We start from the raw sequence: 22730 nt of genomic DNA, 5'->3' as shown, positions 1-22730 counted from the left end.
AATTAATAATAACTTTAAAAACACCTTTTAAAAAAAAAGTATTTTTACCATTAATATATAAATATAATAATTTGCAGTTAATTTAAAAAATAGAGGATAACGAAACCCCCTTTGTAAGAGTGTGTAAACTGTTATATGAACCATAGGTATTTCATTAGTTCATAAGAATAAGTACCAAATTAATCAATGATATCAAGAAAAATAACAATGGTATGATATTGTCCACTTTGAACCTAAGCTCTAATGACTTTGCTTTGGATTTTTCCAGACGGGCTCATAACAATGGAGATAATATTCTTGAATTATAAACGCATGATCATTAGTATGAGACTAGAGTCGTGTCCGTCTAACAGAAACCTCTCCCTAACCAGGGAAAATCCAAAGAGGAACTACTAGCGGTGAATCTAGACCGTTACAATTAATTTTTAATTTTTATGCATATTTTTTATATTAATGGTAGGTGTATTTTTATTTTTTAAATTGAAGGGTATTTAATGAAATTTGATAAAGTTTGATATTTTAAAAAACAGTCCGCAGCTATAAATTGGTGCTCAACAGAGGAACGAAAAGCCAAAAAGAATCCCTTTCTCTTTGGGACAAAAGATGGGATCTGCTTATGAAGATGATCTCCGACAGGCGCTGCTGCAGCCGGCGGCGGCAGCGTTGTTGTCGTCTCAGTCGTTGTGTTCGAACAAGCACGAAGGCAGCGACGAACTGGAGAGGATTCTGTCGGACACAGAGATGCCGGTGGTCCAGCGTTATAGTCAAGCCACGTGGATCGAGATTAAGCTTCTGTTTTACTTGGCAGCGCCGGCGGTTTTTGTGTACATGATTAACTACGCCATGTCGACGTCCACGCAGATCTTTTCCGGCCACCTTGGCAACCTTGAGCTTGCCGCTTCCTCTCTTGGCAATAATGGAATTCAAGTCTTCGCCTATGGTCTCATGGTAATTTACATTGCTAACCCCATATTATGAACACAAATCCTTACTTTTGATATTATATATATAAATTCCGAGTAGGGTGGGACAGAGAATTAGGTGGGGACCGATCATGAACCTCCACAAATGGTATGATATTGTCCACTTTGAGCCTAAGCTCTCATGACCCATGGTCTTCGGGAGATCTCTTTCTCTAGAGCTCTCAAACAGCCTCCCGAGAGCTCTTGAACAACCTCTCCTTAATTGAGGTTCGATGATATTGTCCACTTTCAGTATAAGCTTTCATGACCCATGGTCTTTGGGAGATCTCTTTCTCTAGAGTTCTCGAACAACCTCCTTGTAATTGAGGCTCAACGATATTGTCTACTTTAAGCATAAGCTCTCATGACCCATAATCTTATGGAGTCCTCTAGCTCTTGAGCAACCTCTCCTTAATTTAGGCTCGGTGATATTGTCCATCTTGAGCATAAGCTTTGGAACAACCTTCCCTTAATTGAGGCTCGACTCCTTCTCTAGAGCCCTGAGTCACCTTTGACTACACTTTTAAGGCTCACAACAACACTTAAGATTCTATTAACATGACTAAGTCAAAGGCATAACTCTGGCACCATATTAAGAACCATGAACCTCCACAATAGTATGATATTATCCACTCTTAGCATAAATTCTCATGGATTTACTTTTGGTTTCATAAAAAAACCCGTACTAATAGAGATAAAGTTCCTTACTTATAAATCCACGAGCTTCGTCGGCCTAGTTCGATACAGGTTCGCTTGGATAAAATTTGTTGAGGATTATTGGGAGTGAGTCCCACCTTGGTTAATTTAGTGAAAGATCATGGATTTATAAGCAATGAATACTATCTCCATTGGTATGAAGCAAAGCGACGAGGGTTTATGCTCAAAGTGGACAATATCATACCATTGTAAAGAGTCGTGATTCCTAACAAATTCGGTAAGTTAACATCAATCTATGTTTTAACCAAACAGTTGGGAATGGGAAGCGCAGTGGAGACGCTATGCGGGCAAGCATACGGCGCCGAGAAATACGACATGCTAGGCATATATTTACAGAGATCAGCCATATTACTAACTCTAACAGGCGTAGTCTTAACCATCACTTACATATTCTGCAAGCCAATCTTGCTCTTTCTGGGCGAATCCAAGGATATAGCTTCAGCATCCGAGACTTTCGTGTACGGCCTGGTGCCTCAAATCTACGCCTACGCCTTAAACTTCCCCATCCAGAAGTTTCTCCAGGCGCAGAGCATAGTGTTTCCAAGCGCCTTCATATCGGCCGGGACGCTTGTGGTGCACGTGGTGTTGAGCTGGTTGGCGGCCTATAAAATGGGGCTGGGCTTGCTGGGAGTGTCGCTGGTGCTGAGCTTGTCGTGGTGGGTGATCGTGGTGGGGCAATTTGTTTACATTGTGAAGAGCGGGAGTTGTAAGAAGACGTGGCGGGGGTTCAATGTGCAGGCGTTTTCGGGGCTGTTTGGGTTCTTTAAGCTGTCGGCGGCGTCGGCGGTGATGCTGTGCTTGGAGACTTGGTATTTTCAGATTCTGGTTTTGCTTGCTGGATTGCTTGACAACCCTGAGCTCGCTCTTGACTCCCTCTCCATTTGGTAATCCTTCTCTTTCTTTTTCTCTTTTATTAAAAAAAAATCTAAAATATATCATTTTTATTTTTAAAAAATAAATAAATAAAAATATATTGTCCACTTCCAGTGGGTTTGCTTTCGACTTTTCCTTAGAATATTCTTTGATTATAAAGATCATTCTCTAAATTAGGGGATATGAGACTTTCATCATCCAACACCTCCCCTTGACAAAGTGCGCCTCCCCTCGGTTGAGGCTCAACTCCTTTGGAGTCTTAGTCATTTTTGCCTGCCTTCTAGGAGGCTTGACTCCTTCGACTCCGCGCCTCCCCTCAATCGAGGTTTGACTCCTTTGGAGTCTTAGTCATTTTTTACTGCCTTCGAGGAGGCTTGACTCCTTCGACTCCGCGCCTCCCCTCAATCGAGGCTTGACTCATTTGGAGTCTTAGTCATTTTTTACTACCTTCGAGGAGGTTTGACTCCTTTGGAGTCTTAGTCATTTTTTACTACCTTCGAGGAGGCTTGACTCCTTTTCTTTTGGAGTCATTTGTTCGGTATTTGAGTATTTACTAATCTATTGGCACGACTAAGTTTAGGGCATGGCTCTGATACCATGTTAGATGAACATGACTCTCCACAATGGTATGATATTGTTCACTTTGAACATAAGCTCTCATGGCTTTGTTTTGGGTTTCTCCAAAAGGCCTCACTCCAACAGGGAGAGTATTCCTTGATTATAAACTGATGATCATTCCCTAAATTAGCATAGGTGGGACTTTCATCACCCAACAAGTAACACATTTTAAAAATATTATAACGTGTTCATATACAGTTTTCATCTATGTATTGACGGTAACTTTTTAAAATTTTTATTTATAAATATAAAGGGTGTGAATCCTATTTCACATATATTTTTTAAACATAGTACTAACTATAAAAGTATTAATTAACTTTTAAAGTTTAAGAATATTTTAAAAATATTATTAAAAATTTTATGGTTTTTTTTTGTTTAATTTTAAATGAATAAAAATACTCCAAACTTTAGACTTTTTATATATATATATATATATAATTAAAGGCATATTTTAAGGAATAAATAAGTGATATAGCATGAGAAAATTATGAAATCTATTGATCAATTTTGGAAGTTGAGTAAAAAATAATGGCAGAAATCATAAAGTGAAATAGAGAAATTATTGGTTTATTCCTATTATTATTATTAGAAGAAGAAAGCTTCATTATTAGGGGGTTCATTCAAGCCTTGAGTTCAATTATTTATCTGACAATATTAAATCTTATTTATTATTTTTGACCACTACCATACCTTTAATTACTATTTTCCGTACAATACTAGCAACCTGTCATCAAAATTTATTTGTGTTATTTCTTCCGACTAAATTAATAAAAATATCTTTTTATTTCATATTTTTAAGACATTTTTGTAAATTTTTAAATTTTTAATACAGCTCTTAAATTCTTTTAAAACTTTAAAATTATTGAAAAATTTAAAAATTGCAAACGGAAAAAATACTCTTTTAACTTTTAAATTTATTTAAAAAATAATTTTGGATTTTAAAAATCTCATTAAAACCCTTAAAAAATATTTATGAATTTTGAAAGGAACCATATACTGATGGTAAGAATTTTTTTTACTTTTTTTAAATAAGGGTGTTAATGTTATTTTTAATTTTTTTTTTAACTTTTTAAAAAGATTGAAAGTTATTAAAGGAACATAGTATAGTGTAATGGTATTTTTGAAATTCTATTGAAAGTTAAATAATTTTTTAAAGTTTTTTTTTTAACCACGGTTAAAAGTTAGTTGATGGTGTAATTAAAGTTTAATTAATTTAAATATGTGGTAATTTTGTAGTATGACCATATATGGATGGGTTTACATGATTTCAGTCGGCTTCAACGCTGCCGCCAGGTAATTTTTCTCAATTATTTCAATTAGTTTAAATAATTGTAAAAATTATTAATTTTTAAGAAATTACATTCCAAAAGCATTTGATAACTATTTAATTTCCTATTTAAAAAAATTAAGTTTTTTTGGTTTTATATTATTTATATTATTTATTTTTGTTTCCGTAATTTACAGTGTGAGAGTAAGCAACGAACTGGGAAGTGGGAATCCAAAATCCGCAGCGTTTTCCGTGGCGGTGGTGGTTGCCATCTCCACCATTGTCTCCATCTCTTGTGCCGTACTTGTACTGGCTCTTCGCAACGTCATTAGCTACATCTTCACTGATGGCGCCGCCGTGGCCGCCGCCGTCTCCGACTTATGCCCACTTCTCTCTCTCACCCTCCTCCTCAATGGAATCCAACCCGTCTTAACAGGTAATAAAATATACTTCTCCTTCTCAACTTTTGTGATGTCGCACATTGACTGGGGAGGAGAACAAATCACCCTTTATAAGGGCGTGGAAACCTTCCCCTAGCAGACGTGTTTTAAGGTCGGAAAGTTCGAAAAGGAAAACCGAAAGAGGATAATATCTGTTAGCGGTGGGCCTGGGTCGTTACAAATGGTATCAGAGCCAGACACCGAACGATGTGTAAGCCTTCTCGCTGTTCCCCGAAGGGGGTAGACACGAGGCGGTGTGCCAGTAAGGACGTTGGTCCTAAAGGGGGTGGATTTAGGGGCGGTCCCACAACGATTGGAGGAAGGAAAGAGTGCCAGCGAGGACGCTGGGCCCCGAAGGGAGGTGGATTGTGAGGTCCCACGTTGGTTGGGGAGGAGAACAAATCACCCTTTATAAGGGTGTGGAAACCTTCCCCTAACATACTCATTTTAAAGTCTTATGAATAATGTTGAGTGAAGATAAAGCTGAACTTGTATTTCAAATTTTGATTCGAATTCAGAACATGTTGTGCTACACGATCTCACAAATTGAAAGAATTAGGAGTTATCACTATTTTATCGAAGCTGGGGCAGTTGGGTTTTGCTTAATTTTGTTATGATTTGATCTTCAAAGGTGTAGCGGTTGGATGTGGGTGGCAAGCATTCGTCGCCTATGTAAACGTCGGCTGCTATTACATCGTCGGCGTGCCCTTGGGTGCCCTCCTCGGCTTCTATTTCAAATTTGGCGCCAAGGTATTAAGATACAAGAATGTGACAATTAGTTAGGTCCATTATAGAAATTGAATTACCTAGCAATTATATGAATTATTTTTCGTTACTTATTTAAATTAAATTTGATAAAGTAATTATTATTTTTGGTTAAAAAATAGTATTAAAGATTTAATGAAAATTTTAATTTATGTACAGGGCATATGGATAGGGTTGATGGGTGGAACTTTCATGCAGACGGTAATTTTGGTATGGGTGACGTGGCGTACAGATTGGAATAAAGAGGTATATAATATATCATAAATAAATAATAATAATTATAGGAAATAATTAATTTTAAATTGACCATATATCTTGAAATTAAGTTAGTTTTTATAGAATTTGGTAAAATAAAAACAATAATTCTAATATTACAAATATAATATAAATATTCACCAGAAAATTCGAGACTATTTTTTAAAACCACCGCTAGCAGATATTGTCTTCACCTCTACTAGTGGAAGGTTTCCACACCCTTATGAACAGTGTTTTCTTTTCCTCCTAACCAATGTGGGACATCACAATCCACGCCATAGTGTAGTGTTTTGTTCTCCTACCAATCAATGTGGGATCCACCCCACAGTGTAGTGTTTTGTTCTCCTCCCAATCAATGTGGGACATCACAGTCCACCCTCTTCGGGGTCCAGCGTCCTTATTGGCACACATCACAATCCACCCCCTTCGAGGTCCAGCGTCTTCGCTGACATTCTTTCCTTCCTCCAATCAATGTGGGACCCTCGCCAAATCCACCTCCCTTTGAGGCCAGCGTCCTTACTGGCACATTGTCTCGTGTCTACCCCCTTCGCGGAACAGCAAGAAGGCTGACACATCGTCCGGTGTCTAGCTCTGATACCATTTGTAATGGCTCAGATCCACAACTAGCAGATATTGTTCTCTTTGGGCTTTCCCTTTCGGGCTTCCCCTCAAGGCTTTAAAACGTGTCTCCTGGTGGAAGGTTTCCACACCCTTATAAATAGTATTTTGTTCTTCTCTCAACCAATGTGGGACATCACAGTTATCCTCTCCAATCGACATGGGATCTCACAATCCACCTCCTTCGAACAACCTATACTGTTCTTCTATGCTTTCCTTTTCTAACTTCTCTTCAAAAATTTTAAAACCCGTTTACTAGGGAGAGATTTCCACACCCTTATAAACAATGCTTACCGTGGTGGGATCTCACAAAAAATTTCACCATAAACTAATAGTCGAGGCTAAATTTATGATTTTTTTTAGAGACAAATTTTAAAATCAATAAAAATATATATAATTAATAGCTAAAATTGCTATACCATAGAAAAAATGACAAATTTTTTTTGAATTGAATTGCAGGTGGAAGAAGCAATAAAAAGATTAAACAAGTGGGATGACAACAAGCAAATTGTTGAGTAGCTTGAAGGACCAACTTTTTCAAATAAATATAAGAATGTTGCATTGTTTTAGGGTTTCAAATCTTTCCTCTTAATATAAAGAATTTGGTGATTATGGTTAAAATTATAGTAATTTTATTTTACTTATAATCGGTTTCAGCTATACTCATCACGTATCTAGGATTCAATACTATACGATTAACTTTGACGATCGAATGTAGCAGAGTCAAACAGTTATTCGGTAAGAATAATATGTAGTAGAGTTCAATAGTTATCGTACAAGAAATAGTGTGGTGCATGCAAGACGACTCGACACAAGCTGATATAAACACTGAAAGTTCAAGATTGTTCGATAAGAATAGTATGTAGTAGAGTTCGATGGTTATTGTACGAGAAATAGTGAGGTGCGTGCAAGATGGCTCGACACTAATTGATATAAACACTGCAAGTTCAAGATTGTTCGGTAAGAACAGTATGTAGTAGGGTTTCATGGTTATCGTACGAGAAATAGTGTGGTGCATGCAAGACGACTCGACACAAGCTGATATAAACACTGAAAGTTCAAGATTGTTCGATAAGAATAGTATGTAGTAGAGTTCGATGGTTATTGTACGAGAAATAGTGAGGTGCGTGCAAGATGACTCGACACTAATTGATATAAACACTACAAGTTCAAGATTGTTCGGTAAGAACAGTATGTAGTAGGGTTTGATGGTTATCGTACGAGAAATAGTGAGGTGTATGCAATATGGCTCGACACAAGTTGATATAAACACTGAAAGTTCAAGATTGTTTGATAAGAATAGTATGTAGTAGAGTTCAATGGTTATTGTACGAGAAATAGTGAGGTGCGTGCAAGATGGCTCGACACTAATTGATATAAACACTGCAAGTTCAAGATTGTTCGATAAGAACAATATGTAGTAGGGTTTCATGGTTATCGTACGAGAAATAGTGAGGTGCATGCAAGACGACTCGACACAAGCTGATATAAACACTGAAAGTTCAAGATTGTTTGATAAGAATAGTATGTAGTAGAGTTCAATGGTTCTTGTACGAGAAATAGTGAGGTGCGTGCAAGATGGCTCGACATTAATTGATATAAACCCTGCAAGTTTAAGATTGTTCGGTAAGAACAGTATGTAGTAGAGTTTGATGGTTATCGTACGAGAAATAGTGAGGTGCATGCAAAGATGGCTCGACACTAACCGATATAAACACTTATATTGAAAGTTTAAGATTTTATTAGTCATTCAGAGACGAAACAGATATAAATTAAAAAAAAAAATCGAGATTAAACATGTAATTAAACCTAAAAATACTATTTTTGTTAATATATTTTCAATTTAATTAGTTCTTATATTTAAATATTTGTTAAAATGACTAAAATACTAAATCAAAATTAAAACAATAAAACTTAATACATGGATTAAAATTAGACTTAAATAATAATAATTATAATAATAATAATTAGGGCGTTTTAAATATATTAAGGAAAAAAATCTCAAAGTATTATTGTCATTCTCATTGGCGGAATTATCGTCGAGTATAAATACTATTTTCCCGCCAGGAACAGATATGATGGATCTGCATTTCATTTTCTTGTTCTCGTTCAACATTTGGAGGCTCCGGAAACTGCAATGAGGGTTAAGAGATACGACCTGATTTTGAAGTAATATACTTGATGAACTTGCATTTTCATTCGATTTTTGGATCTCGTTTGCTCGTTTTGGTATTGTTGATGTTTCATCTACTCCGATTATGCTCCTTGGCGGTTCTTCTTTGTAGCTATGAATTTCGTTTGGTATTGTTATATCTTCTCTTTGTTTGTTTCGTCTTGTAAACTTCCGTTGTTCATAATCCGTATACGTCTGGCAAAGAATTCTTGTCTATGATCTGTTTCTACTGCTTTTGATGTTTGTTTTTGCCACGATTTGTCCGAAGAGGAAACAATCTGTGCTCTGTTCTTCATTGTTCTCTCTTCTTGCTTAGCTCTTTGACGCTGATTCACTTTTGTTGTTTCTTTTTTCTTTCTGTGTTTCAAATTTTGATCGCTTCCTCGCTTGATTTCCTTTATCTGCTGTGTATTTGTTTTATTGTAATAGCTAATAAGGAAAATGTAAAATAGACGATTAGGAGAAACGAACAAGAATATGAATGACCATATTGCATCAAATGAAGCATCCTGATTCCTGGACTTAATTTTATGTTTGTACTGATTTTTCCACATCTTCTATGAATGACCATAGAAAGTTTGCATGATGTTCCAAGTGAAATTTCCTGGTGCATAAGTGAAAAATAAGATTGCGACTCTTGTTTTCATGCTTTCGTATAACAGCTTACATTCTCTGCAATTATAGTACATGTAAAACTGTAGTTTGGTTTATAGGTTTTACATTTAAAATTTCACCGGCTCTGCCAAAGTTTAATCCAAATTGAAGTAAGAACAACATTTTAAAGATGCTCATAGAAGTCCGGTGGCTGTAAATATGCAGGTAGGAAAGCAGGCTGCCATGAGAGCTAACACAAATGGCCAGATCTTAGGTGCGTGGCTTCTTGCTGTAGCTTTATCTTTGCACATATAGAGAAATTCATAGGTTGCAGAAAAGAAATTATATTATTGTTCAGTTCTTATCACACGGACACACTTAGCACCGGAAGAAAACCGAGTCCATGCTACATGCGCAAGTATAAACTAGATGGCGATCTTTAGGAGTTCGATGCCATTTTTCCAACTGATAAAAATGTGGTAGGAACTGAAAAGTGATGATGATATTAAACTGAAAATTTAATAAGAAAAGGGAGAAGGAAAAAAAATGAACTCTAATAAATTATGATGCCAATAATCCTTTCTGATTCTAGAAAGACTAGTACATATTTCAAAAAGATTGAAAAACCAACAATGAATAACGAACCATCACTTCTTCTTCCCTGCTTTCCCCTCCTTTCTTCTGACAACTTCATCAGCATATTTCACTCCTTTACCCTTATACGGTTCTGGAGGTCTCCATTGTCTAATAGAGGCAGCAAACTGACCAATGGCACATTTATCATATCCACTGACGGTAATTCTGGTGTTTTCTTCCACCTTTACTTGAAGCCCGTCAGGAATGGCCATTCTAACAGGATGAGAGAACCCAAGATTTAATACCAAGTCTTTTCCTTCTAACATCGCTCGATAACCAACACCGACCAATTGAAGTTTCTTTTCAAACCCCTTGGACACTCCTACCACCATATTGTCTGTAAGGGTCCTGAAGAAATCAGTTGAAATGGTCATATATGACACGACAGCTGCATTTTCTCAGAGTACATCATTTATTACTCTTTTTCCATCAGACATCATTCATCTGTATTACAAATGAAGGAACAATGGCTGGTTGTTTGCATTCATAACATGAAGTGGTTTTGGGTTTTCAGAATTTTAAGATATTTTAGTTGGTTTCTTTCTAGCCGTCCACAAATAATCATTAATAAGGAGGGAATATCTAGAGTTGGCCACTCCGTTAGTATTCTCATCCATAAAAGCACTTTTCAGATCATAATTGATGAAAAAGATGAGCAACTTGATTAGCGAGGCAAGTAGGCATCTTCATAGGAGGCAACCAAATTTTGGAGAAGATACATATAGCAAGTGACCCATGTAAACTAAAATTTAAGAGGAAGAAAAACAAAAGCTAAATGTTTCAGAAGATTAAACTTAATCGGTTACTGTGAAAATATTGTAAATAAATTAGGTGGAGGTTACCTGAAAAGCCCATGCATTTGGTTGGCTCTCCTAGTCTCCAGTGCCTTCTTAACCCTTAAGATCCCTGCATCATCCCTCTCAATCTTCACTTCTCGTGGATAAAGTAGTGAAAGCTCTCCCAAAGGACCCTTAACTTTCAAATCCTGACCCTGTAATGTGATGGTTACATTGGATGGCACTTGAATTGGTTGCTTCCCTATTCGTGATTCCTTGCATTCTATAGTCCTCCTCAAGCGAACAATATGAGATACAGGCACTGTCGAAGCAGAGAATCCATTTTTCTCTCCCAAAAAAGTAGACCGAAAATTGCTGAGCCACAATAAGGAAAATGGTTTCAAATTTAAGAACGTTTCCTTCTTACAAAAAAGAGCTTAATGATTAAATAAAAGACAACCACGACTAACATTGAACAAACTCTATGCTTGACACACTCTCTAAGCCAACTATAAGGAGCCCAGTCTATAGCAGAAAAGAAAGGTAATGTGTAGACGTCCATTGTTAGTGATGGCTGAAGGGTTCAAAACACACAAAAATCAATCAAAGGACAGTGTAATAGTTTAGCACTAAAAAACACATTCAAACAGTAGAAAATCGAAATCTCCACATTGGTGGTGGTCTGGCAGATGACTTGTTTTGTACCATACAACCACAGTGTAAGGACAACATACAAACACAACTAGAATTGAGGATCATGGAAGGACACTTCCTCTAAATTCTATCCGCGTAATTTACACACCTTAATGACTTAATGACCAGTAGAAAATTTCACGTTTTTAGGAGAGCGTCTCTCTAAGAAAACACGACAAAGAAATTAAAGATACTATCTAATTCATAATTAAACCCAAATGGAAGACATAACTTCAATCAGCCGATAAGCTTGAAGAAATTTTCCAATTGACTTGGAGTCTTGAATATGAAAATAGAAATAATTTCGAAAAATTCCTAGAATTAGAAAATCATCTAGATACATTGAAGATGGTTCTCCAAAAAAGTTCCCTAAGGTCTAGGAAAGATATCCTCAAAGTACAACCAAATAGCGAGAGCTGTAGCCTCCAATAATCTCCAGAAAGGCTGACTCATATCAAGAAAACCAAAAACTTAGCTCTGTGTATCAGAGTTGTAGGCTTGGCAAGATAAAAGAAGATAACGATGACCGTAAACCCCCAAATTCACATCCCGAGGAAATGTGCACTAAGACGAACAAGTTGAACGCAAAAGGAAAAACCTTTGCCGACCATTATGGTCTATTCGAGACTTCACACTCCACAAATGCAATATGTAAGAGTAAGAACGTCTCCACGGTTAGAAAGGGAACCCAATTAAGACGAACTTCCGAGCTTGTTCAGCAAATATTGTAATTATAAAATATGAAGTCTACCATTGGTCACTAATACGTTTGAACCCAGAAAAACAATTATTAGAGCAAATTTAGGAGTTATACCTGGTTTGAAAAGGGATGGATAGCGTGGAAGCCATAGCCTATTACAGTGAACACCCAGTTTGACAGAACCAGTTAGAACCAGTTATATGGTCTGCTGTGGGAGGAGGCTATCCAAACCTAAAATGACCAAAACAACCTTTCTAGTTAATGAAACCTCGATACTATCCCTGTTTGTGTTGTTTTGTTGTGGAAGCTTTTCACAATGATCACCCACGAAAATTTTTCCTCCACTTTTTTGTGTCCGATTTTTCATCCCCAAATTATCAGACGCTTTATCTTTAATGTAATTTTGGTTAATCTTTCAGTTTCTAAATATTTATATTTATTTTTATCTTTAATATATTAAATTGTTTGTATTTCTTTGAATATTCTTTAATTTTGATTTTATAAAATAAACATTTTTTTTAATATTTATGAGAGGAAACATTTAATCTATAAATTTCCTTCGTACTTTTAAATTTGTAAAATTTGGTTTTTAATTTAACCTTTTTATTTTAAAATTTATCACAATCTAATCGCTACATGCAAAAGTCTATCAAAATAAAATAGTAGTTATTATTATGTTAAAATAATGAAAAAAAATCACCTTTCAAAATGTCTAAAAATACATTTATAAAAAATACAATTGAACTTTACAAAATTTTATTAATACCCTTAATTTTTTTAAAAAAAAATTCAAAAAATATATGTTTACAAAAAAATACTCATAAAATTTTTAAAGTAGTATTAAAAAAAAAAATCAATTTTTTTTTTTACCTTCAATCTATGGACACCTTATAAATTATCTCTAACCTTTTTTATATTACTTTTGAAAGTTGAATATTTTTGAAATGTGGTATTAATGGTAAATATATTTTTATTTTTTTTAAAAAAATATTAGGAGTATTGACGAAACTTTTGAAAACTTAAAAAGATATTTTTAAACACTTTTGAAAGATAGATATTTTTTGTATAACGGTTTTCCTCCAAAACTAATAGTAATGGTATTTTTTTAAATTTCTTTCTTAAATTTGAGGGTATTATTGAAAATTTTAAAAATTTAGAAGTATTTTTGAAACAAAAGAGTTAAATGATATTTTTATTAATTTAACATGAACGAGTTTATCAATCTACTAGAATTCTTGTAAATCCTAACAATATTTTGTTAGATACTAAGTACATTAGAACTAAATTATTACTTCTTTTTTTTTCAGTGTTTTTAACCTTAACTTTATATAGGCTTATTTAGGTCTCTTTCATAAAATTTCTATGAGATAGAAAGCCTTCATCTTCATATTTGTTAAAATGAGTACACTTGAAATTTCAAAAGAAAAGGTTGGTAGAATTATTATAACATCTACTGATTGCGTGTTGACTGGACCTAAGTGCTTCTAGTTTGATAGACTTCATAAATTATAATTAAGCTATGAAGTAATAATTCCTCGGATTTCTTTGGAAAAGAAAGAAAAACGTTCCAATTGGACCAGAAAATTTCTTTTGGTTGTCAAGAAGAATAAGACCGATCGGTCTTAAACTTCATCTTTTTTCATAATAAAGATATAATATGACTTGTGTGAGGGTATTAAAGTAATAACACGCTTATGCTGCTTTTCACCTTTATTAATGCAATGAAATGAGATGCATGTGTTGCTTTTACTTTGCCTTTTCTGTTAAATAAAGTTCTTATTTTGGATGTAATTAGAATTTTGGCCTTAAATTACTTGCATTGATTTGACTTACCTTCCACTAAAGTTCTGATGATCAAAATATTCTAAATTATAAAAATATATATAAACTATGCTACTAGTTAAGTGAGATAATCAAAGGGATTTAATATGGACATGCCCCCTGAAGTCCACTTAAGAATTATGGAGACACAAATAGCAAACAAAAGTTTATCCTGAATTCATACTCGAGGTCCCCAGCTGTACCTCTAAATTAGCCTTCTCCTTTGTCCCTCCGGAATGTCTCTGGAGTTGCTCCCCACTTTGAGCACCACGTAAATGTGCTGCTCGAAAGAAGTTTTTGATGGCTTCATCCTTCTCGTCAATAAACCGCATAAAACTCTGAATGGTCTGAGTACAGCCAGTATTGGACGGAATGGGGGTCGGTGTAACCACCTCTGAACGACGGTGTTGTCGTTGATAACGGATATACTGACCAATTATTCTTAGAAGAAACATGAAAAGTGCAGTAGAGGAAATGATTCCACAAAGTAAATACAAACCCCAGAAACTGATTAGGTGAAGTTGGTCTGGCTCCGCTTCTCCTCCCCGCTGCCCGGGACAACCCAGCTTACAGAACCAGGTGTCGTGTATCTCTTGAAGCTTTCCATTCTCAGAGAGTCTTAAAATTGCAGTTGACATATCAACTGCGAGTCGAGACCTTCGCTGAAAAGCCTGAAAAATTGAGCAACGAAAGTTAAGAATTTATTAGACATTTTTTAAAGTTTAAAGATAAATAGATTCAATGTTCAGAGTCATGGACTATAATTTGACCTCTTCTGCTGCTTATGCATATAAACAAATTATGTTGAGGATTGTTGAGAGAGAGTCCCACATTTGCTAATTTAGGTAATGATCATGAGTATAAATAAGAAATACATCTCCATTAGTATGAGGCATTTTGGAGAAATCCAAAGCAAAGCCATGAGTCATACCATTGTGGAGAGTCGTGATTTCTAACATGGTATTGGAGCTATTCCCTTAACTTAGTCATGTCAATAGAATTCTCAAATGTCGAACAAAGAAGTTGTGAGCTTCGAAAGTGTAGTCAAAAGTGACTTAAGAGTCGAATAAAGGGTGTACTTTGTTCGAGGACTCCGGAAAAGGAGTCGAGCCTCGATTAAGGGATGAAGCCATTTGGAGAAGCCCAAAGTAAAGCAAAACCATGAGAGTTTATGCTCAGAGTGGACAATATCATACAATTGTCAAAAATCGTGATTCCTATCAAACTATGCCTATAGCATTATTAGGTAAAGAAAAGATAGATAGAGACTCACAAATCCCCATCCGCTTCTAGTAAAAGTTTGTCCGATCATTCCAAACTCTTTGGTCTTAGACAGAAATAACTCCAGATATGGCAGTTCATCAATGATAGCTGCCACACCGCCTCCTTTTGGACCAAGCCGCAGCGCTTTCTCGTAATCATCAGGGTCGTGAAGCTCCACTAGTCTGGAGCGTGGTATGAAAAGGCTCTGTGTCAAATAGTCATAAGCAAAGGATCCTACCTGATATCCTATTGGCACGTTACTTGCAACCAAGTCATCAATTCCACGTATTGGCGACCAAAGTTTCTGAATTGTGAGTATTGATGTCAAACTTGCTGTGTAGCTTGACGTTATTACCAACAATAAGAACAGCCATACCAACATCACCATTCGTGAAAGTGGGCTAATGGTTGCTTCTTCTGTTTATTCAATGATAAGAACAATAAGACAATCAAGAACAATATGGATCATTGTTCTTCTCTTTCTTTGACAAAACATCTAAACAACCATTATGTTTTGAATCTTACCGAAAAGGAAAACAGAAAAGAAAAGAAATAGGAGCTCTAAAATGTAAAGGACTTACGATTAGCCTTGAACAGAGTTGAAAAGCTGAACCTGCAACACACACAACAATAGCTTCGTATGAGTTATGACCCTCAAATTGTGCTTGAAAAAAGAAAATACAAAAATTGGTCAAAGGATCAATGTGAGAGAAGCCATAAGAGCCTTACAGACACATAGTGATAATCTGCCTCTTTGGAGGACCTCGAAAATGGTCGTTGATTCGGTGCTCAAGCATCCAAATAACAATCCCAATAATCACAAAAGAAAATCCTGTTACACACCACATCTCTGCTGTAAATGGTTTAAGAAACACCCAAGCACTTGATTTTGAATCTTTAACTGGGGCAACTATGATAAGCCCGGTAGTGATATAGGGTTGAGAAAAATCAACAACCTTTGTACGGTTGGTAACAATAGCAATGTCCCCAACAGCTGCATCAAACACCTAGAACCCAAAAAGTTTCAGAATAAGCAAGCCATTTCCATGGAATTCAGACAAGTTCAAATGAAGAACACTCTACTCACATTATCTGCAACCGATTGAACGAGTTCATCGTAACTAGGATTGACTTGACCATCCCCAAACGGCACAAATTTGTAAGGAACTTCATATGGAATAAGCTTGAGTGCTGCTTTGAAAATATCAATAACGTATCCTTGAACTATATTGGTGTTGTTCACTTGAGTAACAAACTCAACAAAGCTTGCTCTTCTTGGATATGCAATTCTTAGGGGCTTTCCAGCGTCTGCTATCACCCAACCGTTTGGTATGTTTGAGTTTCCACCAGGCCAAACTACAATGTCGAGTTTCTGATCTAAGGGGGAATCTTTTTGTTTCAATGTCAAGGCTTCTGGTGGTGAAATCGAGAATCCTGAGTAGTTAAACCAATAACCCACCGTACGAATTTCCTTTTGGTCAATATTAATCACATCATAGCTACCATTGATGATATTTCTGTCTTCACCAAACTGAATTCGCCCACTTAAACCACTGTAATTTGTTTGCATAATAATCCTAAGAAGATCACTTCCTCCATTAAACACTTTAAGCCTTCCTAGTTGAATTCCACTTTTACTAGTGCCAAATACTTTACCTGTAGATGAAAAGGTTATATTACCATTTTCTTTGAGAAACTTATCCACTGCCCTGGCAACAACCCATACTGAATCATAAGCATACAGTCCATAAACATTCAACGCAGAATTGGCCAAACCTTTGGGCTGCATTTTGCTCAAACGATTCCACAAATCCTTCTTTCCTTTAGACTCTTGAGTATGAGGGCGTAGCCCCACTACCCCATTAAGTATATCAAGTGAAGCAAGATCTGTTGGTGAAAAAGAATCTAGAGTTGTAGCAAGCCAATCAGTTGCAAACCAAACGTAATTGCTGGAAAGCATACCAAGTTTATGGGCAATGGTGAAGATTCTTAATTGAGGATCGGGGCCGACGTGAACGACATAAACACGAGGACCGAGCAATTTAGATTGGTTAAGTATCTCTGTGATCTTAGTAAGATTAGCCAGAGAAGGCAAGCCAAATCCATGAGCAATACGACACATTTTCTTCTGAAGTTCATCACCCAAAGAAGATATCCCATTTCTGCCATAATCATCATCCAAAAATATAACAATGACTTCTTTCCACCCATAGTAATCAATCAAGTCAGCCATGGCAGCCATTTGGTAAGAGTCACTTAAAGTGGTTCGGAGGAAGAAAGGGAGTTGGAGAGTCGATAATGTTGGATCAGTGGCACCATATGATACTTGAGGAATTTGTAGACCATTAACAAGCTCAGAAATCACATGAGCCACCACCGAGGATTGTGGGCCAATGATGGCAACGATCTCTTTCTCAAGTACATGCAAAGCTACCACCCATGAAGAGAATCATGAAATCAAGATTAGGCAGAATTTTATCTAAATTCTTAAAGATTAAAAGAAAAAACACAAAAAATTGAGGTATAACTTAGAACTTATAAGATCAAAACTTCCTCGTCTTAAGTTATCAAACGCCCAAAGAAAAAGATGGTGTGATATCCCACATCGGTTGGAGAGAGGAATAAAGCATTGTTTATAAGGGTGTGGGAACCTCTATGTAGTAGACGCGTTTTAAAATCTTAAGGGGAAGCTCGGAAGGAAAAACCCAAAGAGGACAATATCTGCTAGTAGTGGGCTTGGACTGTTACAAATGGTATCAGAGCCAAACACCGAGCGATGTACCAACAAGGAGACTGAGTCTCAAAAGGATGGACACCAAGTGGTGTGCCAACAAAGACATTGGGCCCCGAAGGGGGTGGATTGTGAGATCACACATCGATTGGAGAGGGAAACGAAAAGTTCTTTATAAGGGTGTAAAAACTTCTTACTAGCACAACTCCTTTAATGGAATATTATACTATAGTTAGAGTCAACAGTGCCCCCAAAAAGCAGCGCCGGTAATCACAATGTAATCTTAGTTCTTAGATAGAGCAAAACTATGGTCCAACTCAAACAATAGCTTCTGAACTTGGAATGAACGATACCAGAGGAGAGTGAGCAAAATTTTATATTCCAACTTTTTTTGTATCTATAATCTTTTAATTCTAAACACTGAAATTAAAGGACAATTGAGTGAAAATTCTTTCATATAGAAGGTGCCCACTTCTTTACCTTGACTCCACTCTGAATGAGAGTACTAATTACAGAAACTCAAAGAAAAAGTGAAAAATCATGCTATAGGATCAAAGTTCCACCTTGATTAGACATGGAGACGAACAGCATCTCCGTTGACCATATAGATGAAACCAAAGACAAAGAGAGCTAGACATAGGTGAAGGAAAAACAGGAGCCGCCACAAGGCAGCTCAGCTACACAAATGAAACAAAAAACAAAGAGAGAGAGAGAGAGAGAGAGAGATTGTACCCCCAACAGAGCCCAAGAAGTCGCTGCAGTTAGAGTCCTCCATCAGGAGCTTCACCTTTGTCCCACTCAAGATGTTGGGGTCAGCATTTATGTCGGCGATTGCTGCTTCCATCGCCGGCTTTGCTGCTCTACCAATAACCGAATTGAAAGTAAAAACCGCACCAATATTTACCACAGCTGCCTTTTGGCACCAGATCGAACCACTAAGAAACAGCCATATCAAAGTATGCAGCAGCGGTAGAGCACCAAATATTCCCATAATCTTAAAACAAACGAACCATCCAAGCTCTTGATTTGGTTAATACAGTCAGGAAATGAATGTTCTGAATCACAGTAAGAATTAGCACTATAAGGTACCTCAGCTCTGTTCAAATCTTAGGGGGCCGCCCACTTCCGGGTTTGGGATAATGAGTATGGAACTCAAGAACAATCCATAGTTAAAGAAACGAGACCATTCAAGGCTGCCCATGTCACAGAGTATGCGCAACTTGCACGACATGAAGAAAGAAAAGACAAAAGAAAAGGAAAAAAGAATGGCCAACAAAAAGAGAAGGTACCACGTGATAAATAAGAACATACATTTTGATCATCACAACTTTGGTGTAAGGTCATTCGAGTCAATTTGAGGGAAGAAATTTAAGTAATTCAAGGACAATTTTGTATTTACATTCAAAATGAAAACTTTATTTGAAGGAAAAATCGAACTAAAAGCAGCATATTCATTTCATTGCATTAATAAAAGTGTGTATTTACTAAAACACCCTCACATAACATCTTTATTGGAACAAACTTAGGGTTTTTTCTTTTTTTTTTTTACCTGGTTTGAAGAAAAGGGGTGGATAGCGTGGAAGTGATAGGCTATTTAAGTGAAAACTGTAAGTTTGACAGAACCACTTGAATGGCCTGGCGTGAGAGGAGACTATCCAAATCTAAAATGACGAAAACAACCTTTCTCGCTTATGAAACCTCCATAGTACCCCTGCTTCGTGTTTTATTTTTATCCTTGTTATATTAATTGGTTAATATTTGTTTGTTTTTTTTTTTTTAAATATATAATTTCATGCGTTCTTAGTCCTTTTATGGAAGTTTGCATCTCATCTCTGAATTTGGCAATTTATTTTTGAACTAATTTAATTTCTACTTTTTTTAAGTTTATAAATACATGTTGTTACTATTTAGCTTATCAATCTATATTTGTTAGGAAAAGAATTAATATAAAATTTAAATGGTTACAAATTAAAAAGTATTATGTACTAAGTTTATAATTCGACAGGCTTTATAAATTAATTATAATTAAGCTATAAAATAATAATAGGTAGAGAAACAATTAAACCTCTTTAAAGAAAAAGGAAAAGCGAGCCAATTGGACCTCTCCTGTAAATCAGAGAATTTCCTTTGGTTGTCCAGAATAAGACGGATCGAGCTTAGACTTTTTCTTTAATCACAAAATAAAGATGTCCTGTAAGGGTGTTCTCGTAATAACACAATGATGCTGATTTTCACTTTTAATAATGCATGGAATGAGATGCATTAGTTCGACTTTTCTCTAAATTAAAGTTTTCATTTTGGATGTAAATAGAAATTTGTCTTTAAATTTCTGGAATTTCTCCCTTTAAATAGATTTGAGTTACCTTCAAAAGACTTAAGAAGAAATGTGAACGGTTATTGGATTGATGAGAAAAAAAGAGAATTTTTAATTCAGTTCTCCACCTTAACGATAGAAATTTTTAATTCAAAAGACTCATAGTGAGAATTTCTCAAATAATGACTTTAGTTATCAAATGATTGAACAACTAGGAGTAATTGACTTACAAGACTTAATGGACATTTAGATTTTCTTAATAATCGTGGGGTAACTATTCACTTTTATTGGGCATAATATATTTTTCATCTGTCTTCTTTTTTTCTTATGGCGTGCAAGTCAAGCGTGCAAGTCAAGCGTGCAAGTCGCAATTTGTTGGATAAATAGATATCAATATATTTTTGTGCTAAAAAACATGCATATGTTATGTTACTAAGATTATATATTCCGAATGACATGTTAAAATGAATACATTCCAAAAAATAAATAAAATAATAATAACAAAGAGGTACCATTGTTCATTTTTTTAAAAATTCTTGTTTTATTTTCCTAGAATGTTCTTGAAGATTTTTCATAACCTAAAATAAATCATGTTACAATCTTTTCGGTAACAATATGTTACAAAAGCTTTTTTTTTTTTTTCGAACCATTTTTTCTTTATTTTTTAAAAGAGGAATATTGGTTAGGTACTAATTTCTAAAAAAAACTAATTTCTCGTTTTAACAAGTATATTGCTCAGAGATGGTTATAAACCTAACACCCAATTATCTAAAACCATAATGCTTATTTAACGCCCAGAAAAATAAGAAAGCACTAAATGGAACATTGAAAGAACATGATGAAAGAAAAAAGTTATGATCCAAATTTGTTAGGATAATAGTCTAGGACGATAAAGTGAACTGACCCATATTTTTGGTAAGAACAAGTTCCAAAAAATTTCTTTGACCACATGTTTTACATTTTTTAAAAAGAAACCATTGGTCATTTTCGTCATTTTAAAGGAGTACCATAAGTGATAGTTATAAATAATAAATCCCAAAAAATTAAAATACTTAAACATACGACTTTAACACAACAAAAAAAGTAAAAAACAAAAACAAGAAGCCTCTAAACAAATTATTGAAATCAAGCGGTAAAAAAACTTGCAATGAAAATTTGTCAATTCCATAGTGAAGATGTTAAAGTTTGATATATTTGAGCCAACATTTTCAAAAGTTTTTCTGAGCCAAAATTTCTTCATTCTAAAAAGGGAAATTATTGGTCACTTTTCACATTTCTAATGGGGTATCATTTACCATTCTTCATCATTTCAAGTGAGTACTATTGGCCATTTTCTTTCATTTTTAAAAGGGTAACCATTAGCTATTTCTAAAAACTTTGCTTGTTTTAATATCTTTCTCATGGATTATTCTAAAACCTAAAAAGCCAAAAGATTTTAAACCAAAAAACTTAAATATAGGACCTTAACAATAAAAGAACAAAAAAAAAAAAAAAAAAAAAAAAAACAAGAATTAATGAGCTTTTTAAAAATGGTCATAATATATCTGAAAATGACCAATGCCCCTGTAAAACTGACAAAAATATCGTCCAAGGAAAAAAAAAAAAAAAAAAAAAAAATTGGTGTGTTTTACTGAAAATGTGTCAAATTTATCAAGATTTAACATCTTCACTGTTAATCAGAAAAAGTGTGTACTAGAAGTTCCTTTTTACCTCACGAAGATTTATACTCATCGTTCACTTCTGGTAAAGTGGTAGGTGTGTGGTCCCAAGTTTATCAACGGTGTTTCCAGCAAACAATAGTATGGAAAGACTATTAAACAATCAAAGTCATGGATCAAATAAGAGAAGAAACAAACAAGTTCGTGGGTCAAGTTGGAAATAAAACACAAATCATGGGTCAAAGGTCAAATAAGAAATTAAACAAAAGTCATGGATCAAATTGGAGATTAAACAATCAAGTCATGGGCCAAATTGAAAATTAAACACAAGTAGGTCAAAAACTGATGAAAACTACCCAATTTTCAGAAACTCAAAACTGAAACCAAACAAAAAAAAAAAAAAAAAAAAAAAAAAACGTAAAAGGGGTTTAATTCAAAGTTCTTAGGTCTCGGCATCAAGAGTTGCTATGATCGAACATTTCCATGCAAGCTATTTCAACATTTGCAAGAAGTTCTTGAAACTCCGGGGAGTGGTATTTTCTTATTAAGTTTTTAATCTTTTTTTTTTTATTTATTTATTTATTTATTATTATTATTATTATTATTATTTTTTGAGAAAGTGAGATCTCATATTAATTGAGGACGAAACATTTTTTACTAAGGGTATGAAAACTTCTTCCTGGCAGACCGTTTTTAAGGGGAAAACTCAAAAAGGAAAGTCCAAAAGGACAATATCTACTAACAGTGGGCTTGGGCCATTATAAATGGTATAAGAGCCAGACACTGAGCGATATGCCAGCAAAAAGGCTAAGTCCCGAAGAGTGGTAGACACGAAGCAGTGAGCAAGCAAGGACGC

At 35.2% G+C, this 22730-nt stretch overlaps 3 protein-coding genes across 5 annotated transcripts; 1 reads left to right on the top strand and 2 right to left on the bottom strand.

Annotated features, from left to right (window-relative positions):
* Positions 1–559: 559 nt before the first annotated feature.
* Positions 560–7136, top strand: LOC111793730 (protein DETOXIFICATION 40). Its single transcript, XM_023675750.2, has 7 exons — positions 560–948; positions 1932–2563; positions 4407–4463; positions 4635–4873; positions 5509–5627; positions 5802–5888; positions 6975–7136. The coding sequence occupies exons 1-7, from the start codon at positions 604–606 to the stop codon at positions 7032–7034; spliced, it is 1539 nt and encodes a 512-aa protein (XP_023531518.2). The 5' UTR covers positions 560–603; the 3' UTR covers positions 7035–7136.
* A 2680-nt stretch (positions 7137–9816) lies between these two features.
* EMB2394 (Ribosomal protein L6 family) lies at positions 9817–12361 on the bottom strand. Of its 2 annotated transcripts, none has more exons than XM_023674423.2 (3): positions 12202–12361; positions 10761–11069; positions 9817–10266 (listed from the first exon to the last, which is right to left on the bottom strand). In XM_023674423.2, exons 1-3 carry the CDS (start codon positions 12234–12236, stop codon positions 9930–9932), a joined length of 681 nt encoding a protein of 226 aa, XP_023530191.1. In that variant the 5' UTR covers positions 12237–12361; the 3' UTR covers positions 9817–9929. The 2 variants fall into 2 exon arrangements, with proteins under 2 accessions (XP_023530191.1, XP_086979086.1); XM_087122960.1 differs by lacking the exon at positions 12202–12361 and adding an exon at positions 11165–11280.
* A 1579-nt stretch (positions 12362–13940) lies between these two features.
* On the bottom strand, positions 13941–19351 carry LOC111792832 (glutamate receptor 3.7). Of its 2 annotated transcripts, XM_023674424.2 has the most exons (7): positions 18992–19351; positions 18635–18896; positions 16259–17601; positions 15901–16178; positions 15753–15784; positions 15182–15588; positions 13941–14579 (listed from the first exon to the last, which is right to left on the bottom strand). In XM_023674424.2, exons 2-7 carry the CDS (start codon positions 18891–18893, stop codon positions 14076–14078), a joined length of 2823 nt encoding a protein of 940 aa, XP_023530192.1. In that variant the 5' UTR covers positions 18894–18896; positions 18992–19351; the 3' UTR covers positions 13941–14075. The 2 variants fall into 2 exon arrangements, with proteins under 2 accessions (XP_023530192.1, XP_023530194.1); XM_023674426.2 differs by having other exon boundaries at positions 18635–19342.
* Between the last annotated feature and the right edge of the window lie 3379 nt (positions 19352–22730).

This window comes from Cucurbita pepo, chromosome 4, assembly GCF_057944985.1.
Source record: "Cucurbita pepo subsp. pepo isolate OVF chromosome 4, ASM5794498v1, whole genome shotgun sequence".
In the NCBI taxonomy this organism is placed as follows: Eukaryota; Viridiplantae; Streptophyta; class Magnoliopsida; order Cucurbitales; family Cucurbitaceae; genus Cucurbita; species Cucurbita pepo.
This window is presented reverse-complemented; position numbering and strand designations above follow the sequence as displayed.

What these genes read in the sequence shown, in the direction of transcription:
- LOC111793730 (XM_023675750.2), top strand. Translation starts at nt 604, where the DNA reads ATGGGATCTGCTTATGAAGATGATCTCCGACAGGCGCTGCTGCAGCCG. An exon ending in GGCTTCAACGCTGCCGCCAG is followed by an intron (nt 4,464 to 4,634) that starts GTAATTTTTCTC and finishes CGTAATTTACAG; the next exon opens with TGTGAGAGTAAGCAACGAAC. An exon ending in GTACAGATTGGAATAAAGAG is followed by an intron (nt 5,889 to 6,974) that starts GTATATAATATA and finishes ATTGAATTGCAG; the next exon opens with GTGGAAGAAGCAATAAAAAG.
- EMB2394 (XM_087122960.1), bottom strand. Translation starts at nt 11,256, where the DNA reads ATGGACGTCTACACATTACCTTTCTTTTCTGCTATAGACTGGGCTCCT. An exon ending in AAGCATAGAGTTTGTTCAAT is followed by an intron (nt 11,070 to 11,164) that starts GTTAGTCGTGGT and finishes ATTGTGGCTCAG; the next exon opens with CAATTTTCGGTCTACTTTTT. An exon ending in CAAATGCATGGGCTTTTCAG is followed by an intron (nt 10,267 to 10,760) that starts GTAACCTCCACC and finishes TGATTTCTTCAG; the next exon opens with GACCCTTACAGACAATATGG.
- LOC111792832 (XM_023674424.2), bottom strand. Translation starts at nt 18,893, where the DNA reads ATGGGAATATTTGGTGCTCTACCGCTGCTGCATACTTTGATATGGCTG. An exon ending in CAGATTATCACTATGTGTCT is followed by an intron (nt 15,785 to 15,900) that starts GTAAGGCTCTTA and finishes TGTGTGTTGCAG; the next exon opens with GTTCAGCTTTTCAACTCTGT. An exon ending in CTAGAAGCGGATGGGGATTT is followed by an intron (nt 14,580 to 15,181) that starts GTGAGTCTCTAT and finishes TCAATTTTTCAG; the next exon opens with GCTTTTCAGCGAAGGTCTCG.